The sequence below is a fragment of the Cyclopterus lumpus genome, chromosome 1 (genome assembly GCF_009769545.1).
Source record: "Cyclopterus lumpus isolate fCycLum1 chromosome 1, fCycLum1.pri, whole genome shotgun sequence".
Lineage (NCBI taxonomy): Eukaryota > Metazoa > Chordata > Actinopteri > Perciformes > Cyclopteridae > Cyclopterus > Cyclopterus lumpus.
This window is the reverse complement of record NC_046966.1, coordinates 3,117,635-3,139,254: the sequence shown is the minus strand read 5'-3', so window position 1 is coordinate 3,139,254 and position 21,620 is coordinate 3,117,635. Positions and strand designations below refer to the sequence as shown.

At 44.0% G+C, this 21,620-nt stretch overlaps 1 protein-coding gene across 4 annotated transcripts; it reads left to right on the top strand.

Moving 5' to 3' along the window:
• Positions 1-5,354: 5,354 nt before the first annotated feature.
• LOC117736872 (docking protein 1-like) lies at positions 5,355-11,555 on the top strand. Of its 4 annotated transcripts, XM_034542524.1 has the most exons (8): positions 5,355-5,438; positions 5,651-7,405; positions 7,503-7,581; positions 8,222-8,352; positions 8,438-8,548; positions 8,813-8,882; positions 9,791-9,963; positions 10,153-11,555. In XM_034542524.1, the coding sequence occupies exons 3-8, from the start codon at positions 7,575-7,577 to the stop codon at positions 11,095-11,097; spliced, it is 1,437 nt and encodes a 478-aa protein (XP_034398415.1). In that variant the 5' UTR covers positions 5,355-5,438; positions 5,651-7,405; positions 7,503-7,574; the 3' UTR covers positions 11,098-11,555. The 4 variants fall into 4 exon arrangements, with proteins under 4 accessions (XP_034398415.1, XP_034398407.1, XP_034398399.1 ...); XM_034542516.1 differs by having other exon boundaries at positions 5,651-7,581; XM_034542508.1 differs by lacking the exon at positions 5,651-7,405 and having other exon boundaries at positions 5,362-5,438.
• The last annotated feature ends 10,065 nt before the right edge of the window (positions 11,556-21,620 follow it).

The following is a 21,620-nucleotide window of genomic DNA, read 5'->3' as shown; positions in this document are numbered from 1 at the left end:
ATGTTGAAGCCAGGGCAAAGCCCAATATACTGTAATGGGATCAATGCAATGGGTCCATACAAAGTTGAAACAAAAATGGTGGCTTTAATGGGGACAGGCAGGCAGAACGCAATCAAGAATGTTAACAATATTTGACTGCCCTTAAGATCTCTACTAAGTTATACATGTATTTTGTTTATATTTTGTGTTAAAAAATCAGTAGGGACTGTTATAGGTGGGACGTACATTACTATTGTGTCCCTCACCTGCATTTGGGTGACAGAAAAGGAAAAGCTTCAAGCTATTAGACATCAACCACAACAGGAATGCACTGGATTCACTTCAAGACCAAACAGAATAACTTAATTCCTTTAAAAAGGAACTTTTTACGTGTTGATAGTAAATATAATCATTTGAAGCAATACATTCCTCAGTGCATGCTGTATTGACTGAGGGAGACGAGTGTGCAACTGCAAATTCTGTTGTTCTTCCTGTAACTAGTGCCGTCATTTGACATGACAGTGATTCAGTTGGATGCTGGGAAGAACAACAGCCGGGGGGTGCTCCAGATGCGGCTCAAAAGCAAAGGGCACTTGTTTTCTTACCTAGTTTTGCAAAATTGGCATAAAAACAGAATGCAGTTGCTGGTATTGACACGGGTGCATTTCATAGTGCTTTGGCCGATATTCAGCCTAAGAGATGCAGTGGCCTTGGTTGCAGCAGAAGCTTGGGGGCAATGCATCCTGGTACATGTAGGCACTGCCAGCACAGCTCCGCTAGCAGGGAATGCACACACTGAGGAATTTAGTTACTACTTTTACCATTAACGCTGTTTGCATATCCACATAAAAGCTGATTACATAAGCTACAAATTATTTCAATGTGTCTACATTTTTGTAGTCACCCGAACACTATCTTGTGCGCATGAGTGTGTTCAAACTGACACATTTGACAAAACGCAGTGCACCGTGAGGACACGGATGGTGTACGAATTGGAACACCCGACACTTCCCACCCTCAATGGTTGCCATCTTGGCTACTTGGCGGTAAAGTAGCTACCAGTAAACGTGTCAAACTGGTGGCAAGCTAGCAATATCTTTAAACTTTAATAAGATTATGTTTGCAAGTAAGCCGGCTGATATTCTAGCGGTCAAATGTTGGCGATAATGCACCATTCGGTCACGCAATCGGCATTTCTGGTAGGTGCACAGCAGCCATGTTGGATTTTCAGCCAATGCAGTCATCGACGTGACTGGATCGGTGTCTGGATCTGCTCCACTGATGAGTCAGGTGTGGGTGCTGCCCAGCTCTCATCCAAAGAGAGGCCAGAGTAGAGTTACAGTGGGCGTAACACGTAAATAACCTTCAACCATGTGTAATGTAACAATGAGCTACCCAGTAGTCTTAAACTAACCAAGTTGTTGTTGTGCCTAAACCACAACCAATGTATTTGTGACAGTTTTGGAAGGACTCGCACATGATGTCATCCTGCTGATGGGGCATCCGATTAGAAAACACTTCCATGTCTCATTCTAGAGGTTACGGACAAGCAGTGTATTTAGTCCTACAGTTTTAAAGGGAAAGAAAACAATGACACAGCCTTCTTCAGCTCTCTATTGTCATACAGCGCAAGCACAACAATACTGATGGGGCTGTCTTGTATATTGTGTCTGCATATGAGTTGGTCAGAACACGTGATTATGATTGAATGCAGTCCAGTCCAGGACCCCAGCTGTTTTCTGCCCAGCCATATACTTGAATTCCTATTTCGTCAACAACACCACATCATGGCAAGTTTTAAGGGGGGTATATTTATTACAGGCATGTTGTACTGAGTTGCAATGCATTGTATAATTGGCTTCTGCTTCATCATCATCCTCTACCTCAGCAGCTGTTCAGCAGAACTCTGTTCAGAGAAGAGGAAGAATCCTTGGTGAAGCGTGAATATCGCTCCAGAGCTTGTTGCTCTGCATGTAAACTAAGGAGGCTCATAATTATGTCTACCTTTCCACCAGCCGCTTTCATAATCCTGGTCATTTTGCATAACTCATGCTCAAAAGCAGCTGTAACCAATAGCAACAAATTATTTATTTATTAAACTTTATTTATATAGCACAACACAGTTTACAAAATTATTCCTTCCACCAGAAACATGGACGTCCCCAGTGGTCGGAGAGGCTTAATTTCCCCAGCTGACAAGGAATATGTTCAAGTGTGCAAAGATGAGTGTGTCTTTCGCCTGTACTGTGCGATCCAGATGTAAACGTACTGTGTGATACACATCTGGATCTGCTGATCTGATTCTGTCCTCTTCTGGGACTCAATCATCAGGAACTGTCCGGTTTGTATCAGTGATCCAGCAGAGTCCTCAGTCTCCACACATGGATCCAGTTCGCATGCAGGACCCACAACGTGGGCTTCAAGCTGGGTAGCCGCCTGCTCGGCCTAACTCGCGTGCATCACTAATTACCTCACAAACACCCCCCCCTTCCTCTTCTTCCTTGCTGCTGCACCAAAGCACAGTTTACCGCGACAGCCCCCCCTACTGGCCTGATCTGTCATTAATCCCCTCATCTGCATCTCTCCCATTCTGACGACGGTGACAGACAGGCCGCCACTCCCACACCGCATTCACAGAGCCATGAACAGAAACAACCTCTCTTACATCCGTCCCATCGGCTCCCAGTGCAAGTTCATTGTCTACAAACCCACTTCTGTCACCTCAATTCCGTCTCTGTGGAACAACCTTGATATCCTCGGGCTCACTGAAACTTGGCAACATCATCTGACTCCTGTACTAGCTGCTCTGCACTGGCTCCCTGAATTATCCAGAATCAAATTAAAAATTCTTCTCCTCACCTACAAAGCCTTGATTGGTGATGCACCATCATATCTTAAGGAGCTTGTAGTATCATATTGCCCCACGAGAGAGCTGCGCTCACTAAATGCGGGGCTACTTGTGGTTCCTAGAGTACTAAAAAGTAGGATGGAAGCAAGATCCTTCAGTTATCAAGCTCCTCTTTTATGGAACAAGCTTCCACTTTCAGTCCTGGAGGCAGACACAGTCACCTCATTCAAGAATAGACTTAAGACTTTCCTCTTTAATAGTGCTTATAGTTAGGGCTGAATCAGGTTTGCCCTGGTCCAGCCCCTTGATATGCTGCTATAGGCTTATATGCTGCTGGGGGATGTTTTAGGATACACTGAGCACCTATCTCCTCTTCTCTCTCTCCTTATGGATGAATGTACATCTCTCCATTGCACTTTATTAACTCTGCTTCCTCCCCGGAGTCTTTGTGCCTTCTCGACTCTCAGGTTTTCAATGGATCGTGGCTGTGTCTGGAACCGGGCCTGCCTCCTGGGCCTTGGCCCTGCCTCCTGGGCCTTGGCCCTGCACTGGGCCCGACCTCCTACCGCCTTGGCCCTGCCTCCTGCCTCCTGTGCCCTGCCTCTTGTGCCCAGCCTCCTGCCATGGTCCTGCTGATGGCCCTCCTCTATGGGGTCAGATCAGTCTCAATAATTCACACAGAGAGACTTAAGAAATGCAAACACAAAGATTTGTCTTTCCACGGCAGGGGAGTCTCATAAATCCGCACACACATTTGAAGCAATCCACAAACAAATGCAGTGCGATTGACAAATAAATAAACACAGACACGTCGTTCTGCGTGCATTTGTGAGTCTAATTTATTTGTAAATCCTTCTGTGTGCATTTGCAAATCGAACATATTTGTAAATTGTTCTGTGCGCATTTGTAAATCTTTGTGTTTGCATTTGTAAGTCTCTCTGTGTGCATTAGCAATTATTGAGACTGATCTGACCCCATATTCCTCCCTATCTCTTTCTGTTTACATGAATCGTGGTTATCTGGATCGTGGTCCATGCCTACTACTCATTATTCATAATTTCTGTCATATTCATTGAATGTGTTGTAACTCTGTAACTCTGTTCATTCTGTACACATGACATCTATTGCTTCTGTCCATCCGAGGAGAGGGATCCTCCTCTGTTGCTCTCCTGAAGGTTTCTTCCCTTTTTTCCCTGTGAAAGGTTATTTTTGGGGAGTTTTTCCTGATCCGATGTGAGGTCAAAGGTCAGCGATGTCGTATGTGTACACATTGTATAGCCCTCTGAGGGGAGTTTGTAATTTGTGATTAAGACTAAGATGGGGGGTCTTGTTCACGAGTGAGGGTAAGGTGGAGCGGGAGATCGACAGGCGGATCGGTGCGGCTGCAGCAGTAAAACAGGCGCTGTACCGGTCCGTCTTGGTGAAGAGGGAGCTGAGCCGGAAGGCAAAGCTCTCCATTTACTGGTCGGTCTACGTTCCAACCCTCACCTATGGTCACGAACTCTGGGTCGTGACCGAAAGAACGAGATCTCGGATACAAGCGGTCGAAATGAGCTTCCTCCGTAGGGTGGCCGGGCTCAGCCTTAGAGATAGGGTAAGGAGCTCGGACATCAGGGGGGAGCTTGGAGTCGAGTCGCTGCTCCTTCGTGTCGAAAGGAGTCAGCTGAGGTGGTTCGGGCATCTAGTTAGGATGCCTCCTGGACGCCTCCCATTAGAGGTTTTCCGGGCACGTCCAACTGGTAGGAGGCCCCGGGGAAGACCGAGGACACGCTGGAGGGATTATATCTCCCGGCTGGCCTTGGAACGCCTCGGGATCCCCCAGAATGAGCTGGAAAGTGTTGCGGGTGAGAGGGAGGCCTGGGTCGGCCTGCTGAACCTGCTGCCACCGCGACCCGACCCCGGATAAGCAGGTGATAATGGATGGATGGATGGATGGATGGATGGACTAAGATGGAGTGTTCCCCCTGTCAACCTGCATAATGTTGTCATTCCTTACTCTTAACAATGCAGTTTCAGTACTGTGTTTTTGGCAAAAAGCCAGAATGAAATAATAAAAACATTATTATTCCCTTCAATAACTTGAAGGGCCTGCTCCGGGCCAAGTCTTTCCAGTACTTCAGAAATGGGTGTATAATTGTTCATAATGGATGGATTGAGGTTTGTATTGTAAGGTGTTTGTTTTTTAGGTTCTATGAACAAAAAATTAGTGTTTGTTCATTATGCTTATTAATCCATAGTATACATAACTTCTATTATTAACACACACATATCTAACTAAGAGTTGATTTTTGTATATACAAATATGTATATGTATATAGTATACAGGTGCCATAGTGTAAATTGAAACATTGAGTTACCCTTGAACTCTGTTCTCCTAACTTTTTTAATCATGGCTACGCCTCCACACATGTCACCTTTATGTACCAGGTGAGGATCAAATTTCAAGAATGTCTCACTGTGGGCCCGCCCCAACTCTGCTATTCACCGGAGGATAAAGAAAAGAAAGAAAAGAAGCTCATTCGTCTTTCTGAAAGCACAGAGATCTGCTTTTTAAATGGACTCTCAGACCACATCAGGGAAAGTTTATCTCCAACCACACAAAGCTGGAAAAGTGAGTACATAACAGATTTGAACTTTGCTGTTTTTCATTTATGAGCCTCACATTGCTTTGTGTTATGATTTCAGAAATAAAAATGGAATCATGTCAACCTAATATGAACATTGCCAAACAACTGACTTGACCCTACAGTGAATAAGTAAATAAAAAACATACTGTCGATGGAATGAAATTATTATACATTATCTTGTCCCGGTTTCATTCAGATTCCACATAGCTGAGAGAATGACTTGTGTTGCTCCAGGAGACTCCAGAGCAGGAATCCACAGGAACAAGTTGAAACAGCACAGTTTTTCAACCCTGCACATTCCTGAGCAGCGCTGACAGCTGCACGCTCATGTGTTTTAGTATCACTGCAGAGTGAATATCTAGACTGTAATCTTATCACACCTGTAACCTGAAACTGGCATAGAACTACAAAGCGTCCATTATAAACCACTGTTAACCTGCTGTATATGTCCAGAGTTTAAATGCATGACATGGAACACAAGGTACTTTGAGTAATGATATGGAATATGTAGTCCTGTAACATTTGTTCTTTAACGGCCCTGTAAACTTGTTTGGAAGGTAGGACTGGGTCAGCGGTAACATGGTGATTTCTCCTCACACTCTGACACTCCTCTGGACTTCAGTCTATGGGAAGAAAGAACTCATGTTTACCTCCTGCGTCATATGTGGGAGTGTTAAAACTAACGATCCCATTCACAGGAAAAAGGTTTGCGATGGGGTTTGGTGCATATGCGTGGGAGAAAAAGTTGGATTCATGTCGAGGAGGCGAAATATGATGTAATCCGTCACACATTTGAACTACCGTGTGTGACGTAGATGTATTGGCGTGCTGGTTATGCTCAATTGCAGCCAGTGTTATCCCGACCCGTCATAACGAAAGTTGCAATATATGAACTCTGTTTCTATAAGCACAGGCGTAGCCCTCTACTGGACTCTATGGGTCATCCAATCACAGCATTTGCTCACTGAAAATCTGCACAAGGGGCCAATCAGAACTTGCATACCCAAATACACCCTCACCCTCGTAGGAGCCGCAGGGCCCACTTGGTAGAGACCTCCGCCTTTGCTAATAGAACTATGCTAACAATGTTGTAACCTCCGTTCCAACTCACTCTACTCGACTCTATGGGGACAATGGGTGGAGCGCAATACATAACATTTACTCATTAACATGGATACTGACCGACTAAAGGTTACTCTCCTCAGCCCACCTACTTACAGGGGCTCCACAGCGGAGAAGTAGGGACAGCCAGCCAACCCAGATAGTCCGCCAAGGAGCATGTAGGTGTATCATGTCCTGGAAGGGGGACTCAGGTGCAACGCAATGGATGCACACCCCGTCCTCTAAACCAATCCTGGGTCTTTCCAGCAAGCACAGACCCTGAAGATGAGCCTGCCATGTCCAGGGTGCCAATAAAGAAGCTGTGATCCCTGTCTTAGACCTAACATCATGGCACTTGATCATGGTCCAATCCCTCCCTGTTCCTGTTTGGAGATCCAAAGATCTTTTGTTTTTATTCCATTGTTATTTTGCTATTCTTCTGTTGTAATCTTTAATGAAACCTCTTCGGGATGAATACAGTTCTATCTCATCTAATCTTATTTTATCTGAGTTGAGATTTCTCCTCCTCCAGCGCTGAGTGATGAAATCCCAAGAGAGACATCACACGGCCACATCTGTTGCAACTCCCTGAATCAGATAACTAATTGGGCCGATTCTTCGGTCCAGAATGACTGACAAAGCAGGTCATAAAGATCCGTCCCAGCGATGGGGCCCGGACATAACAGGCACTCATGAGGTTCTCGAAGCTGAGACTCCATCCTTGGAGGTAGGCAGTCAGTGAGCAAATCAAGAGGATGTCGAGCAGCAATGTGTGCTGTGTTCTATCCTGTGGGGTCTGCACATATTCGGGCAGGCGCGTCCTGATTGGCTGGCTACACATTTTCAGAGGGTGAATTGATGCCTTGATGAGGAGAGTATTACGCATGGAGTCCAGCAGAGAGCGGAGTGAGTTAGAATGTTAACCACTTCTTGGTCTCTCTTCTCAGAAATGGAAGCCGGTGTGGTTGTCCCTGTTTCCTCCCAGTAGCGGTGGAGTGGGTCGACTGGAAATCCAGGATATGAGAGGTAGGTACCTTTTCTACTTCAATCACTATTTGTCCCAGTACGGCGAAAGAAAGTTTCTTTCTAGGTTTCTTGTCTGACCAATTAATATAAAAATCACCAAAAATCATCACTTTGTTTCATGAGAGATCATTCTGAGCACAAGACACCATCAAATCTGGTGTCATGTGGGAGGGACGTAGAAAACAAGAATACCAAAGTGCATCTCCGGAGATAGATATACATTTATTTCTACAAATTCAATGCAAAAGTCATAATCAAACTCAACTTCTGGACACTTAAATGAATCCCTTATATAATAATGCCTCCTCTTCTGGTATTTCTATCTTTACTAAAACATGTATACCCACCACGCACGTATAATGGTACAACCTTTCTGTGAAGCCAACTTTCACTGAGGCATAGAAACTCCACATTTTAATCCAACAGTAGAAAGCTTCTCATATTTATCCCCCTAGGTTGACTTTGGGGTCCCTAAAGACTTTTGCGTTGGTTGTGTGGACAATTGGGTTTTGTATGTGTTTTGACTTTGTGGTAGAGCTTTTGAAGTTGGTATTCTCTGGGATTTATTTGAGGTTATGTGTTTGGTTTCCTCAATGAATAATGTTAATATAGCATCCTGTTCTTCCATTGTGGTCACGAGGTGGAGGCGATCATGTGGCTGGGGTCAGGAGACACTACCAGCCTCACGGTGACAGGAAGCTGAAGGTGGTCCGACTGTCTGAGCTGATCAGTGTCCTCAGACTCCCCCCAAACGCAGAGGCCTGTCCCATGGTCAGCCTTTCTGGTTGTTTATCATGTTTCATGTATACATGATAGTTAAATATGTACTACAAGCTGCTCTCTGTGCTGTTTGCAGGAGAACATGTCAGCCTTTTGTGTGGAGACACAGGACAGAACGATGGTGTTCGCTGCACTCAAAGAGGACTGCGTTGGGTGGGTGGAAAAGCTGTGTCACAGCACGTTTCAGGTGAGGGGGGGAACCCAAATAACGTTCACTGTGTTCATTGTCAGTACCTTGATAATTGATATTCCAGGCCATTAAATATGCAGTATATTTTGTAGATAGAATATAAATCCCATTGTATACAATGCCTTTATTCAACACTTTGGGAGAAGGGTATGACATGCCATGGTTTTAAAACGTAACTTTTAAAACTGTGCTTCCTTTGCCTCTCCTTCCCCCCCTCTCTCCTTCTCTCTCTCTCTCTCTCTCTCTCTCTCTCTCTCTCAGAGAGGGGTTGGCTCAGACTCTAACCAGCTCCAAATGGAGCAGAACCAGATATATGCCTCAGCAGATGAAGGTAAATAATTAGTTCCCATGTTTTGTCTTATTTCTGCTCCCTTCCTTTTACCAGCTGTCATTGGTTACCTTCTGTTATTGTAACAGTTCTATTTTCATCCCTTGAACTCTTGTTGTCCGATTCTGCTGTACATTGTAGAAAGTCTTGTTTTGGATCAATTTCTGCAATACATTCATGTGATACAATTGAGCATATTCTTACTGTGAGCGCCATAACTTGGGACTGTAACTTAGAGGTACCATTTGTTGTACCCTGTGATATGTGTGTGTGTACCCTAGTGCCGCCCCCTCCTTGTTGACTAATAGGTCGCTCTCTTAGTCAAGTAAGATTTATTTTGGCAGTTTGAATATTTTTTAATGTTTTTTCATGCTGAATGACGTTTTTACAATCAACTTAGAAGCAAATCTCTGGTTAACAAAAGATTTAAACTAGTGCTTTTGTGTAATTCTTTGTAAAAAAAATATAAAGATCTGTCAATTCAATCAACTAATTTGATTATTTGACAACATTTATTTTGGCGAGGACAGCCCTAGTTTATCCTTGAGGCCTAAATAAATGTTGAATGCATTTACATCCCCTTAAAATACTTGCAGTCTTCTTCTTCTTTGCCTTTGTTGGCCGCAATGCCACTTTTGTGGCATGTCACCGAGACATTAAACCGGCAGTTTATCTTAAGATAGAAACAAAACTAGAACCACTTCTGTACAGAAACCTTTAAATCAGAGAAAAAAAATGATGTTGAAATGTTGCTTTCCCACTGTCCTGTCAGACACATTTTTATTAATTCCATAATTAAGGATCCTTTTGTTGTGAAGGGATTTTAAGAGTATGTTTCCTTTTCGTAATCTAACAGTGATTGGCTTTATCAAACCAGGAGTTGTTGCAATGACAACACATATTCTCTCCAGCCTCACAGTTCTGGGTGACGGTTCAGAGGACTGATGCAGCGACACGTTGTGGCCTGAAGGGGTGCTACTGGCTGCAGGTGGGGCAAGAGGCGCTGCTGCTGAGAGAAACAGAGAAGAAGAGCATAGTCAGCGAATGGTCGTACGAACTGCTGAGACGATATGGAAAAGATAAGGTAAGGTTTTTACATCATTAACATTCCCAACTTCCCATTTATCATGTGTGTCAATTAAAACCGAATCACACCATTTTCACACAGGCAGGAATTATGACTGCGGTGTTGATTTGGATTGCTTGTCATTCTCAGTTAGGATTATTGGTTGAATGAACATGCCTATGTGGCCCTTTGTTTTTCTCTTCCCAGCTGGCCTTCACCATTGAAGTTGGTAGACGCTGTGACTCTGGTCCTGGAACGTTTACCTTTGAGACACAGCAGGCTGACACACTATTCTCCCTCATTCAGAGTACCATCAATCGAAAGACTCTTACTCTAGGCAACCAAAACCAAGAGGGTGAGAAAGTCATCGTAGCAAAAATACAGGCCCATTCCCCTCTCCACAAAATACCAGATGTGACCAGTACGGCTGGCATTCTGGAGAACAAACTGGGGACACAGGGAAGTAAATCTGCTGCTTTACAAGAGAGTGCACATGCTCACGAGGATTTGGTTGGTTTGTCAGAGAGTGTATCGGGGCAGCCAGCTCCTATCACCCTCATGCCTCTTCCACTGGTCCCCACACATGGCAGCCACTCTGGAGGTCATCCTGGTGGCCAATCAGAAGCTGTATATGCTGACCCAGCTGATTGCATCCAATTTGTACCAAAAATCCAACCAACCATGGCTCTGTATGTAGACCCAGCAAGTGTTCTCCCGCTCAAACCCCCCAGCACAAGGGAAGCCATCACTCCCCCTCCTAAGTTCCGGGCTCCACCACCCCGTGTTCCCATCGGTCACCCAGATCCAGTCTACTCGGAGGTGTACGACAAAATCAGTCCAGTCAAGAATAAACAAACTGAAATTCAGAGCAAAGGGAAAGTTGGGCGTTTCGCAGACGATGAACCCATTTATACTGAGCCCATGGGCAAGAAGGATAAAGTTTCTCTTAAAAATGAAAGCAAACCGGATCCATTTGCCCATCTTTATGCCCAAGTCTGCAAAACAACACCATCATTAAGTCTCTCTGCATCCTCTAACACTATCCCCTCCTGCTCTTCCTCCCCTACACCGCCTCCTGCCAGCATGAGCACAACAGAGGCCTCAGACCAGTCTCTTGATGATGTCATCTACGAAAACCTGGGCATCATTTAATTTAGTTGACACGTTTTTGTGCAGTGACAGCTGGGAGTTCATTGAGAAACACTTTGCCTACAGTAGTTAGGAACTGTATACAAACTAGTACTCATTATTTATAAAGAAAATAAATATGGCTGTATGACTGGCTATTACAACAAACACATGATAATGGGCTCACTAAATTCACCTAGGAGGCCACATTTCTAAGCATTGCACTGCTGTAACATTACTGGACTCATGGTGGACCGTTGGGTGTGTTGTGCAAGTAGGAGCCTAAAGCCTGGGCAGAGGAACGGCTGTAGTGGTCTGAAAGCTCACTTGTTCAAACGCAACACTTCAGGATAGATGGGATTTTCATCTATTGGCATTAATACTTGCCAACACCTGGGAATTTTGAATTAATATAGCAACAATTAAAATATATCCTGTAAATATTTTTGAAAATGCATGTTTTGGACTAGCCCTCGATGGACTGGCGGCCTGTCCAGGGTGTCCCCTGCCTTCGCCCTATGTCAGCTGGGATAGGCTCCAGCGCCCCCGCGACCCTAATGAGGATTAAGCGGTATTGAAAATGGATGGATGGATGGATGTTTTGGACTATATATATTATATTTATACCCAGTGATACATAATAGTATTTTTGTTATGCCATAATGTGGACATTACATTAAACTGCGAAAGACATGTTAGTTGATGTTATGTTATGATGACGTTATGACTAAAGTGTGTATAGTGCTGTATAACCTGTATAATAAGATGACATTTATATTTTTCACAGTGTTCATAAAGTGTTGAGAGTTGTGCTCCAGTCCTCCTTCAGGGAAATATCCGTTAGGCTAAGACAATAAAACTACTTAGTTTGGTTTAGATAGAGATTGTCGTTAAAATAGCCACGGAATTGACGTTACTAAAGAGCTCCAGTTACGTGACAAATCAATCCGCATTGACTTCCCGTTCCACACGGGGAACAAACTGGTTGTCGAACAAACCCAACCCATTTATTTTGCAGTGTATAATTAAAGCAAGATTATGTAACTGGAAAGAAATATCATTCCATTTGTCATAAGCAATGAAATTAACCATACTGTATTTGTGGCCACAGTGGCTGCTATTCCGTAAAGGTTACATAGTTTTTTAATAAAAACACATTTGAATAGTTAAACCTGACGTACAGCTACATACTTTCCCTGGGGAAAAAAGGTGGAAATGTTTCCGAGCACCAGATTCCCTTTAGAAACCCTCTCATTTTACAACCGCAGGGTCTGACAGTTAGCCCCGCACAGTCCTGGTCCTGGTTCTGGTTCCCCCGTGCCCCACATCCCTTTAAGGGTGCCTAGCAACAGGGCCCGGGCCTCTAGCAGCGTGATGTCGTTGTTGGCTTCCACTGAGGAGGACTGCCGAAGGAGCCGCTGGTCCCTGAAGGAAAAAAACTATCTTTTCTCTGGTGATCTCGTTTACTTATGCAGATCATATAGAGGCATAAGTATTACATTGTAATCTCTGTGAGTTAACAGGACAATATGATATGATCAGAAGCTCTGTGCCAAATTACCTGGTGCATTTGAAACTATGAGGGAAATTATGATTTGTTCCTTTACACAAATTAATGTGGACATTCCAACGTAATATTTACTTTTTTGTTATATTTCTTTATTTCAGGGTATGGAAGAAATCTTAGATTTTTGAATGTGTTCTCCCCATTTTGTTTTCATTCATACAAACATCTGTTACATTACATTACATTACATGTCATTTAGCTGACGCTTTTATCCAAAGCGACTTACAATAAGTGCATTAAACCATGAGTCCAAACTCAGAACAACAAGAATCAAGCGAGTACAATTTCTTCAATAACGTCAAACTACAAAGTGCTATCAGTAAGAGACATTTAAGTGCTACCAAAGTGCTACTACGGCGCTACCTTCCCTATTCAAGGTATAGTCGAAAAAGATGTGTTTTTAGTTTGCGACGGAAAGTGTAGAGACTTTCTGCTGTTCTGATGTCAATGGGGAGCTCGTTCCACCAATGAGGAGCCAGCACAGCAAACAGTCGTGACTTTGTTGAGTGTTTAGCTCGAAGTGAAGGAGCTACAAGCCGATTGGCAGAAGCCGAGCGAAGTGAACGAGCTGGGGTGTGAGGTTAGACCATGTCCTGGATGTAGACCGGACCCGATCTGTTCGCAGCACGGTACGCAAGTACCAATGTTTTGAAGCGGATGCGGGCGGCCACCGGTAACCAGTGAAGGTTGCGGAGGAGCGGAGTAGTGTGGGTACATTTCGGGAGGTTGAAGACCAGTCGAGCAGCTGCATTCTGGATGAGCTGTAGAGGTCGAATGGCATTAGCAGGTAGACCTGCCAGGAGGGAGTTACAGTAGTCTATCCGTGAGATGACCAGAGCCTGGACCAGAACCTGTGCCGCCTTCTGAGTGAGAAGGGGTCGTATTCTCCTGATGTTGTACAGCATGAACCTACAGGAGCGTGTTATTGTGGTAATGTCGGCAGTCAGGGAGAGTTGACTGTCGAGCGTCACTCCGAGGTTCCTGGCAGTCGGAGTCGGAGCCAACACTGAGTTGTTGAAGTTAATAGTCAGGTCGTGGGTGGGAGAGCCTTTTCCTGGAAGGAAGAGAAGTTCAGTCTTGTCCGGGTTAATTTTCAGGTGGTGTGCGGACATCCACTGAGAGATGTCAGTCAGACAGGCAGAGATTCGTGCTGCTACCCATGTTTCAGATTGGGGAAACGAGAGGATCAGTTGGGTGTCGTTAGCGTAGCTGTGGTAGGTGAAGCCATGCGAGCGAATGACAGAGCCAAGAGAGTTGGTGTACAGAGAGAAGAGATGAGGACCAAGGACTGAGCCCTGAGGGACCCCAGTAGTCAGAGGACAAGGCTCAGACACAGATCCTCTCCAGGTTACCCGGTAAGTGCGGTCGGTGAGGTAGGATGAGAAGAGTGAGAGCGCGGTGCCTGAGATACCCAGGTCCTGGAGGGAGGACATGAGGATCTGGTGGTTCACTGTGTCAAAGGCAGCGGAAAGGTCTAGAAGGATAAGAACAGATGAGAGAGAGGCTGCTCTAGCAGTGTGAAGCTGCTCAGAGACAGCAAGGAGGCAGTCTCTGTTGAGTGGCCTGCCTTGAATCCTGACTGGTGGGGATCTAGAAGGTTGTTACTGTGGAGATAGGAGGAGACTTGGTTAAAGATAGCTTGCTCTAGAGTTTTGGAAAGGAAGGGGAGGAGAGAGACAGGTCTGTAGTTATTGACTTCAGACGGGTCGAGAGTGGGTTTCTTCAGGAGAGGGTTGACTCTTGCCTCTTTCAGAGAGTTAGGGAAACAGCCGGTTGAGAGGGAGGTGTTAATAAGATGGGTGAGAAAGGGAAGAAGGTCAGGAGCAATGGACTGGAGAATGTGAGATGGGATGGGGTCAAGGGGGCAGGTGGTTGGGCGGGCAGAGGTTACCAAGGTAAGAACTTGATTGGGAGACAGGGGGTTAAAAGAGGAAAACGAGGGGGAAGAAGATTAAGTTAATGGAGGTGAGGTGTAGTTATAGAAGATGGATTAGTGAATGAGGAGCGTATGTCATCTATCTTTTTTGTGAAGTAGTCAACAAAGTGGCTTGGTAGAAGGGTGGAGGGAGGGGGGGACCAGGGGGGTCAAGGAGGTTGGAAAAAATAGAGAAGAGCTTTTTGGGGTTAGACAAAGAGGATTCGATTCTGGATTGGTAGAACAGACTTTTGGCTGCAGAGATAAAACGCAGAGAAGGAGGAAAGAAGAGAGTGATATGCGAGCAGGTCGTCGGCGTGTTCTTCGGCATGAAGAAGTGGTCAGAGACATGAAGTGGAGTTACAGTGAGGTTACATGTAGAGCAGTTTCGGGTGAACATATAGTCAAGGTGGTTGCCAGCTTTGTGAGTAGGAGGGGATGGACTGAGAGAGAGAGCAAAGGAAGACAGTAAGAGTAGCAGGTCACATGACTTCTCTGTCTGGATGTTAAAGTCACCCAGAAGGATGAGCGGGGGGCCATTTTCTGGGAAGTTTGATAGGAGGACGTCTAGTTTTTCCAAGAAGTCTCCCAAGGAGCCAGGTGGACGTTAGAGAACAACAATGGTTAGTTGAACCGGATGAGTAACCGTCACTGCATGAAATTCAAAAGACAGTGGGGTAAATGGAAGCGGGTAGAGAGAAAAACTCCATTTGGGTGAGATGAGTAGACCTATACCACCACCCCGACCAGAGGGTCTGGGTGTGTGGCTGAAGGAGAAGGCCGAGGAGAGAGCAGCAGGGGTTGATGTGTTGTCTGGTGTGATCCAAGTCTCAGTGAGAGCCAGGAAGTCCAGCGATTGCTTGATAGCGATCCAGAGATGAAGTCCGCCTTGCGGTTGGCTGACTGGCAGTTCCAGAGGCCCCCTGTGACGAGGTGCTGGGTCTGTGTGGAGCGGGTGGGATAAATAAGAGAGTAGGGATTGTGATGCATGTGTGAACGAGTCCGCAGTCTATAATATCTACGAGTAGATGTGCACACAGGTATGGAAAGAAAACACATTATCAAAGGGAAATGTTTATACTAAGCCGCCCTCAGCCACCACCGAAGACTCCCACGAAAGACTCCTGGGTCTTTATGTTGCCATTCGCTCCATCCATTTTATTCTCATGGACGTGATATCTCAGGGAATGCCTGAAGGGAATTTATTAGAATTAGAATAAGCGTCCAGCTGGACTCAAGGATGAACTTTTTAGATGGGAAAAGGTAAAAGGTCAAGGTCACTGTGACCTCAAAACCGTCCTCCTTCTGTTTCATGAATTGGAGTTCCATTCATACATTGTCATATTCATGTAATGTGTTTATGTAACTTTGTAATGCTGTTCATTCTGTACACATGACATCTATTGCTTCCGTCCATCCGGGGAGAGGGATCCTCCTCTGTTGCTCTCCTGAAAGTTTCTTCCCTTTTTTCCCTGTCAAAGGTTATTTTTGGGGAGTTTTTCCTCATTCGATGTGAGGTCCTGGGACAGGGATGTCGTATGTGTACAGATTGTAAAGCCCTCTGAGGGGAGTTTGTAATTTGTGATTAAGACTAAGATGGAGTGTTTCAACCTGCATAATGTTGTCATTCCTGACTCTTTTTGTAATTTGTGATATTGGGCTATACAAAATAAACTGAATTGAATTGAATTGAATTGAATATCTCATGAACACCTTGAGGGGATTTACTCAAATTTGACTCAAACGTCCACCCATGGAGCTTTGTCACTGTGATTAGGTGCTATTACTTTTATCACAACATACAAAACACATAACAATGGATACATACAGTAGGATGCACATACAACGTTAATTATTTTTTTTAGAATCAATAGAATTCTATAAATTGTTAAAATGATCTGCGAATCCTTTTAGAAAACAACACAATGTCACAAGTCACAAGTGGAAAACTCAAAAGATTCCCTCATTAACAAGTACACAAGTGTATTAATTCACTGTATGCAATCAAATGTATGTCTTTAAAAATAAAAAAGCCCCTGTCTGCCCACGCTGTTGGCACAGATATGTAAAAGAATGGAGGCGTGAATCAGATGAAGCTTGCTCGTAAGCATTCAGAGTGAAGTACAGAACGTCTGTGGTGAAACAGAAAAAAATATATATTCCAAATGTCCAGCATGTCATAATGCGTGGATCTGAAAAATGATCAGTTTCAGGTCACAAACTGACATCATAATGTTTTAGATCATTGTTCCAGTTCATGTCCAACGAGGGCTGAAGGATTTTATCATCCTGCATTGATTTCATATCATCTGTTAACAATAAACATGCATCCTTTCTTTAGCTAACTGGTCTCTCCCTGATTGAAATGGAGAGAGCAGCTCGTATCCGCTCACTGACTAACAGATTTTTATGGCAGTGTAAAAAGTAAATATCAGCTTTGTCTTCATTTAGGCACCACGTGGCATAGATGACCCATTTTGACATTGTTGCTGAAAAGAAGTTGATATTCTCTCATCTTCGTGGGGCCACATCCCAGGTGGAGGTCTGTTATCTGCCAGATCTCAGTCCCGGCTTCATTCTTCTCCTCCTTCAAATAAGATCGTGCAGATTTAAAAAGGGCCTGAAATATTCATTTTTGATTTGGCAGGCTGCGCTTGTTCCTTCGTTACATGGAGCTTTAATTATGAATCTATGGCCCACAGGAAATCCGACCTGGGTACTTTTGAATTAAAATACGGTCAAAAAATAAATAAATCTGAATTGGATATCCAGAGCTGTGTGATTTCAACCTAATTGGCCAGAATGAGGAAGAGGATGAGTGCACAGTTGGGTGCATCATAATTGGTGACCAGAGCAATTATTAAGATGAACAATAAACAACACAATGATCGTATCGCTTAAGACTCGCAACCATTGATTCATGCAGTTGTATTCATAAATCTACAGTGTGGATTTCTCGTTTACATCTTGATGTCGTCAAACTACAATATATTGCTCCGGTGGTAAACAACTGAGCATCAAGCTAGCTTAGCAACTCCATGAGCGACAAGAAGCGCACAAAATAAGCAAAAGAACAAGCAGAACACCAGTGGAAAATCATGTTTTTTGTATTGTTTTAATCATTGAAATTATGACCATTGAATGCATAACCATGCCACAAACAACAACTAGATTCATTGTCTTTTTTTAATATATATATATACCTAGAATAACATTACTGTATATTCATTATTATGAATTCATTTGTTTTCATCATTGTTATGTCTTCAGATAATAACCAATGCTGCAAGACTATACACAGGTCCCACAACGGGGATCTCAATGCACTGACACACCAAGAATAAGAGAGAGAGAGAGAGAAAGAGAAAGAGAGAGAGACAGAGAAAGAGAGAGAGAGGCAGAGAGAAAGAGAGAGAGAGAAAGAGAAAGAGAGAGAGAGAGAGAGAGAGAGCGATCAAAATGGTCAATAAGTGCACAAAAAACTTTTTTCATTTATCTGAAGTTAAAAACACTGACAAAACATCCATTGTCAGGCAATGAAACGATAGAATACTGTTACTGTAAAACTAGACCCTTAAAAATACTGACTGTATGCAGCCAAGACACCTGAACAAGAGACGAGTCTGGGGGAGGCTCCCTTGCTTGACGCCGATGATAATTGTTTTTAGTTTTGTTCGTTTTTTTTGGTCAAATTCAGCTGCGTTTTACACAACACAAAGAACCGTCTGCCAGCTGTGATTTATTACCAAAATAATGCTGGAAGAAATCACATTCTGTGGGAGGAAAGCAAAACTCAGCCACTGAATGTGTTATTGCATGTTTCTCCATCAGTTAGGCATCTACACGTGTGACATGTCGACATGTGTGTTTGCAAGTTTTAAACCTTGTTTACTGCAAATAACATTGTGCGTATTTTTAAAAATGTATTATAGCCCAAAGTCCAACGTTTTAGATATTTATATGTTCATGCAACCTTTCAAATGAGCCAATATATCCACTCCCAGGTGAAAATCCCCTTGCAGTGACCCGGACCTTATAGTGAATAATAGTGTTCTCTTTCTCCTTCTGGGTAATCGTGGTTACTTCCATGTGTGTGTAAAAGCAGCTGTCTCGGGAGTCGGGGCTCCACACATCGGACCCGACCGCCTCCTCCAGACTGTAACCACGACGACGTCCTTCTCCCCGGCTGCTCGTCAACTGTTTCACATATATGTATATCTTTTTACAGAGTTAATGTAGGTACAGTGCTTAATACTGACCACAAAAACAACACCCCCCTCCCCCCCCCCCCCCCCCCAAAAAAAACCCCACACATTTACTTCCTTTTGAATTAAATGATTTCACATTTAAAAAGTCTCAAAGATTAAAAGTTGATAATAAAATAGTGAAATGTAATAGGTGAAAAGTAAAAGAGCGATGAATTTTCGGCTCAGAGTAATGGCGGTGGTGGAGTGTGTGTGTGTGTGTGTGTGTGTGTGTCTGTGCTGGTAGTCTCATCAAATAAAACCCTTCAAATACTAATGGCATCACCACTATAACCATCATCATCATCATCATCATCATCAGCACAGCACTCATGAAGATAAGCTGGATTCCCTCTCAGTCATCTCTACTGGCAGATAGAGAATCATCTCATTCCTTCAACAACATGAATTCCAGTTCAAAATAAATTCCAGTTCAAGATCAACAGATCTGACTCAAAAGCCACAAGGCTGTCCAGTAAAGCCTTTCGACTGGGACACCATTCATCTCGGTCTTCATTCCCAACACCTCTCCTCCAGACCAATCAACCCCTGCCTCCACTAACGGTGAGTGTAATCTCCTTTTCCTGGTTCCCTCAGCGCCTCCAGACCTTTTTCTTTCTTTTAGAAGTCAGTATTCACGACTCTCCAGTTACAGCACTCCATCTTATTCATTTCAAAACTCTAATAAACTCTTCATAAGAGGGAACGCAGGGTATTGATCCTCCATCTTGAAACCCATCCTGCCCAGCGCTCACCCTTTACAACCTTGTGATGCCACTCCTGCACGACCACAACACTACCCACAATTCCTTTCAGTGACCAAGACAATGGTTATATTGGTCACATTAGTTAGACGGTGTATTAGGGCCACTGTAGATGAACACAAATAATAATTATGGAGCCTGGGGGGAGGGGGGTATTCCGAGAAATAACTCTAAATTTGTGAATTTATGACCCAAAAAATGGGATATTCTGAAAAAAATGACTTCTTTTTATTTTCGTAATCGTGTCACTTTAAATCTCAGAGAATATCTTTTTTTCCCCCATAATTTTACATCTTGACTATTTCCTCAGACTATTACCGCCCTCCCCCGTCTCTGTAATGATCTTTGACCTAAAATGGCCATGATATGCCGCCGTTTATTAGGGCTTGTGAAAGAAAGATGTACAAAAGAAAACATAAATGAGAGAATTTAAACTCTCAAGAAGAGGTGTGTTTGTGTGTTTGTGTGTTTGTGTGTTTGTGTGTTTGTGTGCTTGTGTGCTTGTGTGCTTGTGTGCTTGTGCGTATTTGTATGTGTGCAGAACCACTGAAACACAGAATCGTCACGTAAAAATGTGAAAGTGATAAAAAACCCTACACCTGCCCCATTTGAAGAAAAAAAAAAACAAGGCTAATATTATACATATATATTACTGATAAAAAATGTGTCAACATTTTAAAAAGTGAGAAAAAACATTAGTTATCAGACTGATGAGAACATGCCACTTTTTAAAAGACGTAATGCTGCTAAGGTGTGCTCTTCTGAGGACAGACCGCCACTTTATACAAACTGGGATGAGGGGAGGAACACAAAGCCCTGTTTCATTAGGTGTTTGAAAAGGCCGCTTTCAAATGTGGAAACAATGGAAGTGGTTTTACTCCGAAAGTTCAAGCGACCTGAAGGAGCCCGACATATCATATAGAGTACAAATAAAGCAATATTTGGACAATAAGATCATTTATGACTGCCTCTTCATTTGAGGGTTTTTTTCCCCCTCAATCAGCATATGGTTTTCAATATTACAGTTACAATCAACTCTTGAAGTCTTCATTTTTTTTCTTCTAAAAACCAACCTCCTGCGCCACAAATGGCCACTTGTGTGGACCAGTGGGTCAGTATGCGGAACAAGAACATGTGGAACAGCTAATCAAACTGGGCTCAAGATGAACAGGGTCACACGGTGGAGAGAGAGAGAGGATGGGGAGGGATGGGCCGGGGGGGTCAACAAGAGAAGGAGGGGGGGGGGGGGGGACTTATCAATTTGTACCTGGGAGGCACACATTTCCTCGGGGACCATATTCCTCTGCAATACCAGTCATCATAATGTGGCGACACGACACAGCATGACAACAACATACAACAACTGCCTGCACAACACCGGCCATTCAGCCACATCTACGTGTGCGTGGGTGAGTGTCTGTGTGGATGAATTCTGGACGTCGGTACTGCAGATGTGGATGCCGTTGGGGATACACTACACCCCCCCCCCCCCACCCCCCACCCCCCGCACTACGGGGTGAGCTCGTAGACGCCTAACCTCGTGTCTGCTGTAGATTGTTGACTTCAGTGTGCCATGCTAACAGCTCGTCGCAGTTCTGCAGCAAGCGATGACGATCACCGTGGTGACCGATGGAAAGACCGACCTTGTAGCAAAATAGTAGCAGTTAAAAAAATAAAAGCACAGGTGGCCCAAACTAATTTGATATGTCTAACAAACAAGTGAATTCAAATAGAAAAAGATTCTTTGGGTTCTTCTGGTCGTTATTATTTCTTCTAGGTTTATTGTGCCATATTGTACACGCACTGTGTTTTGTTTCACAAATTCTTTCGTACCTTTTTCTTTGTGATTTTAGGCCAGTCCCAGTTGATTGTTCTGCACATTCACACACTGCAACGCTACTTTGGGTAATTGGGGGTGGAAGGGGAAGGGGATGGGGGGGGTGGGGGGGGGGGCAAGCTTAGGGCCCAACAAGGTAGAGGCCAGCCCTGGTAAACTTAGGCGAAATATCATAAACTCTCTAAAGTCGATGGAGCCAGGTTTCCTTTTCGGAACAATA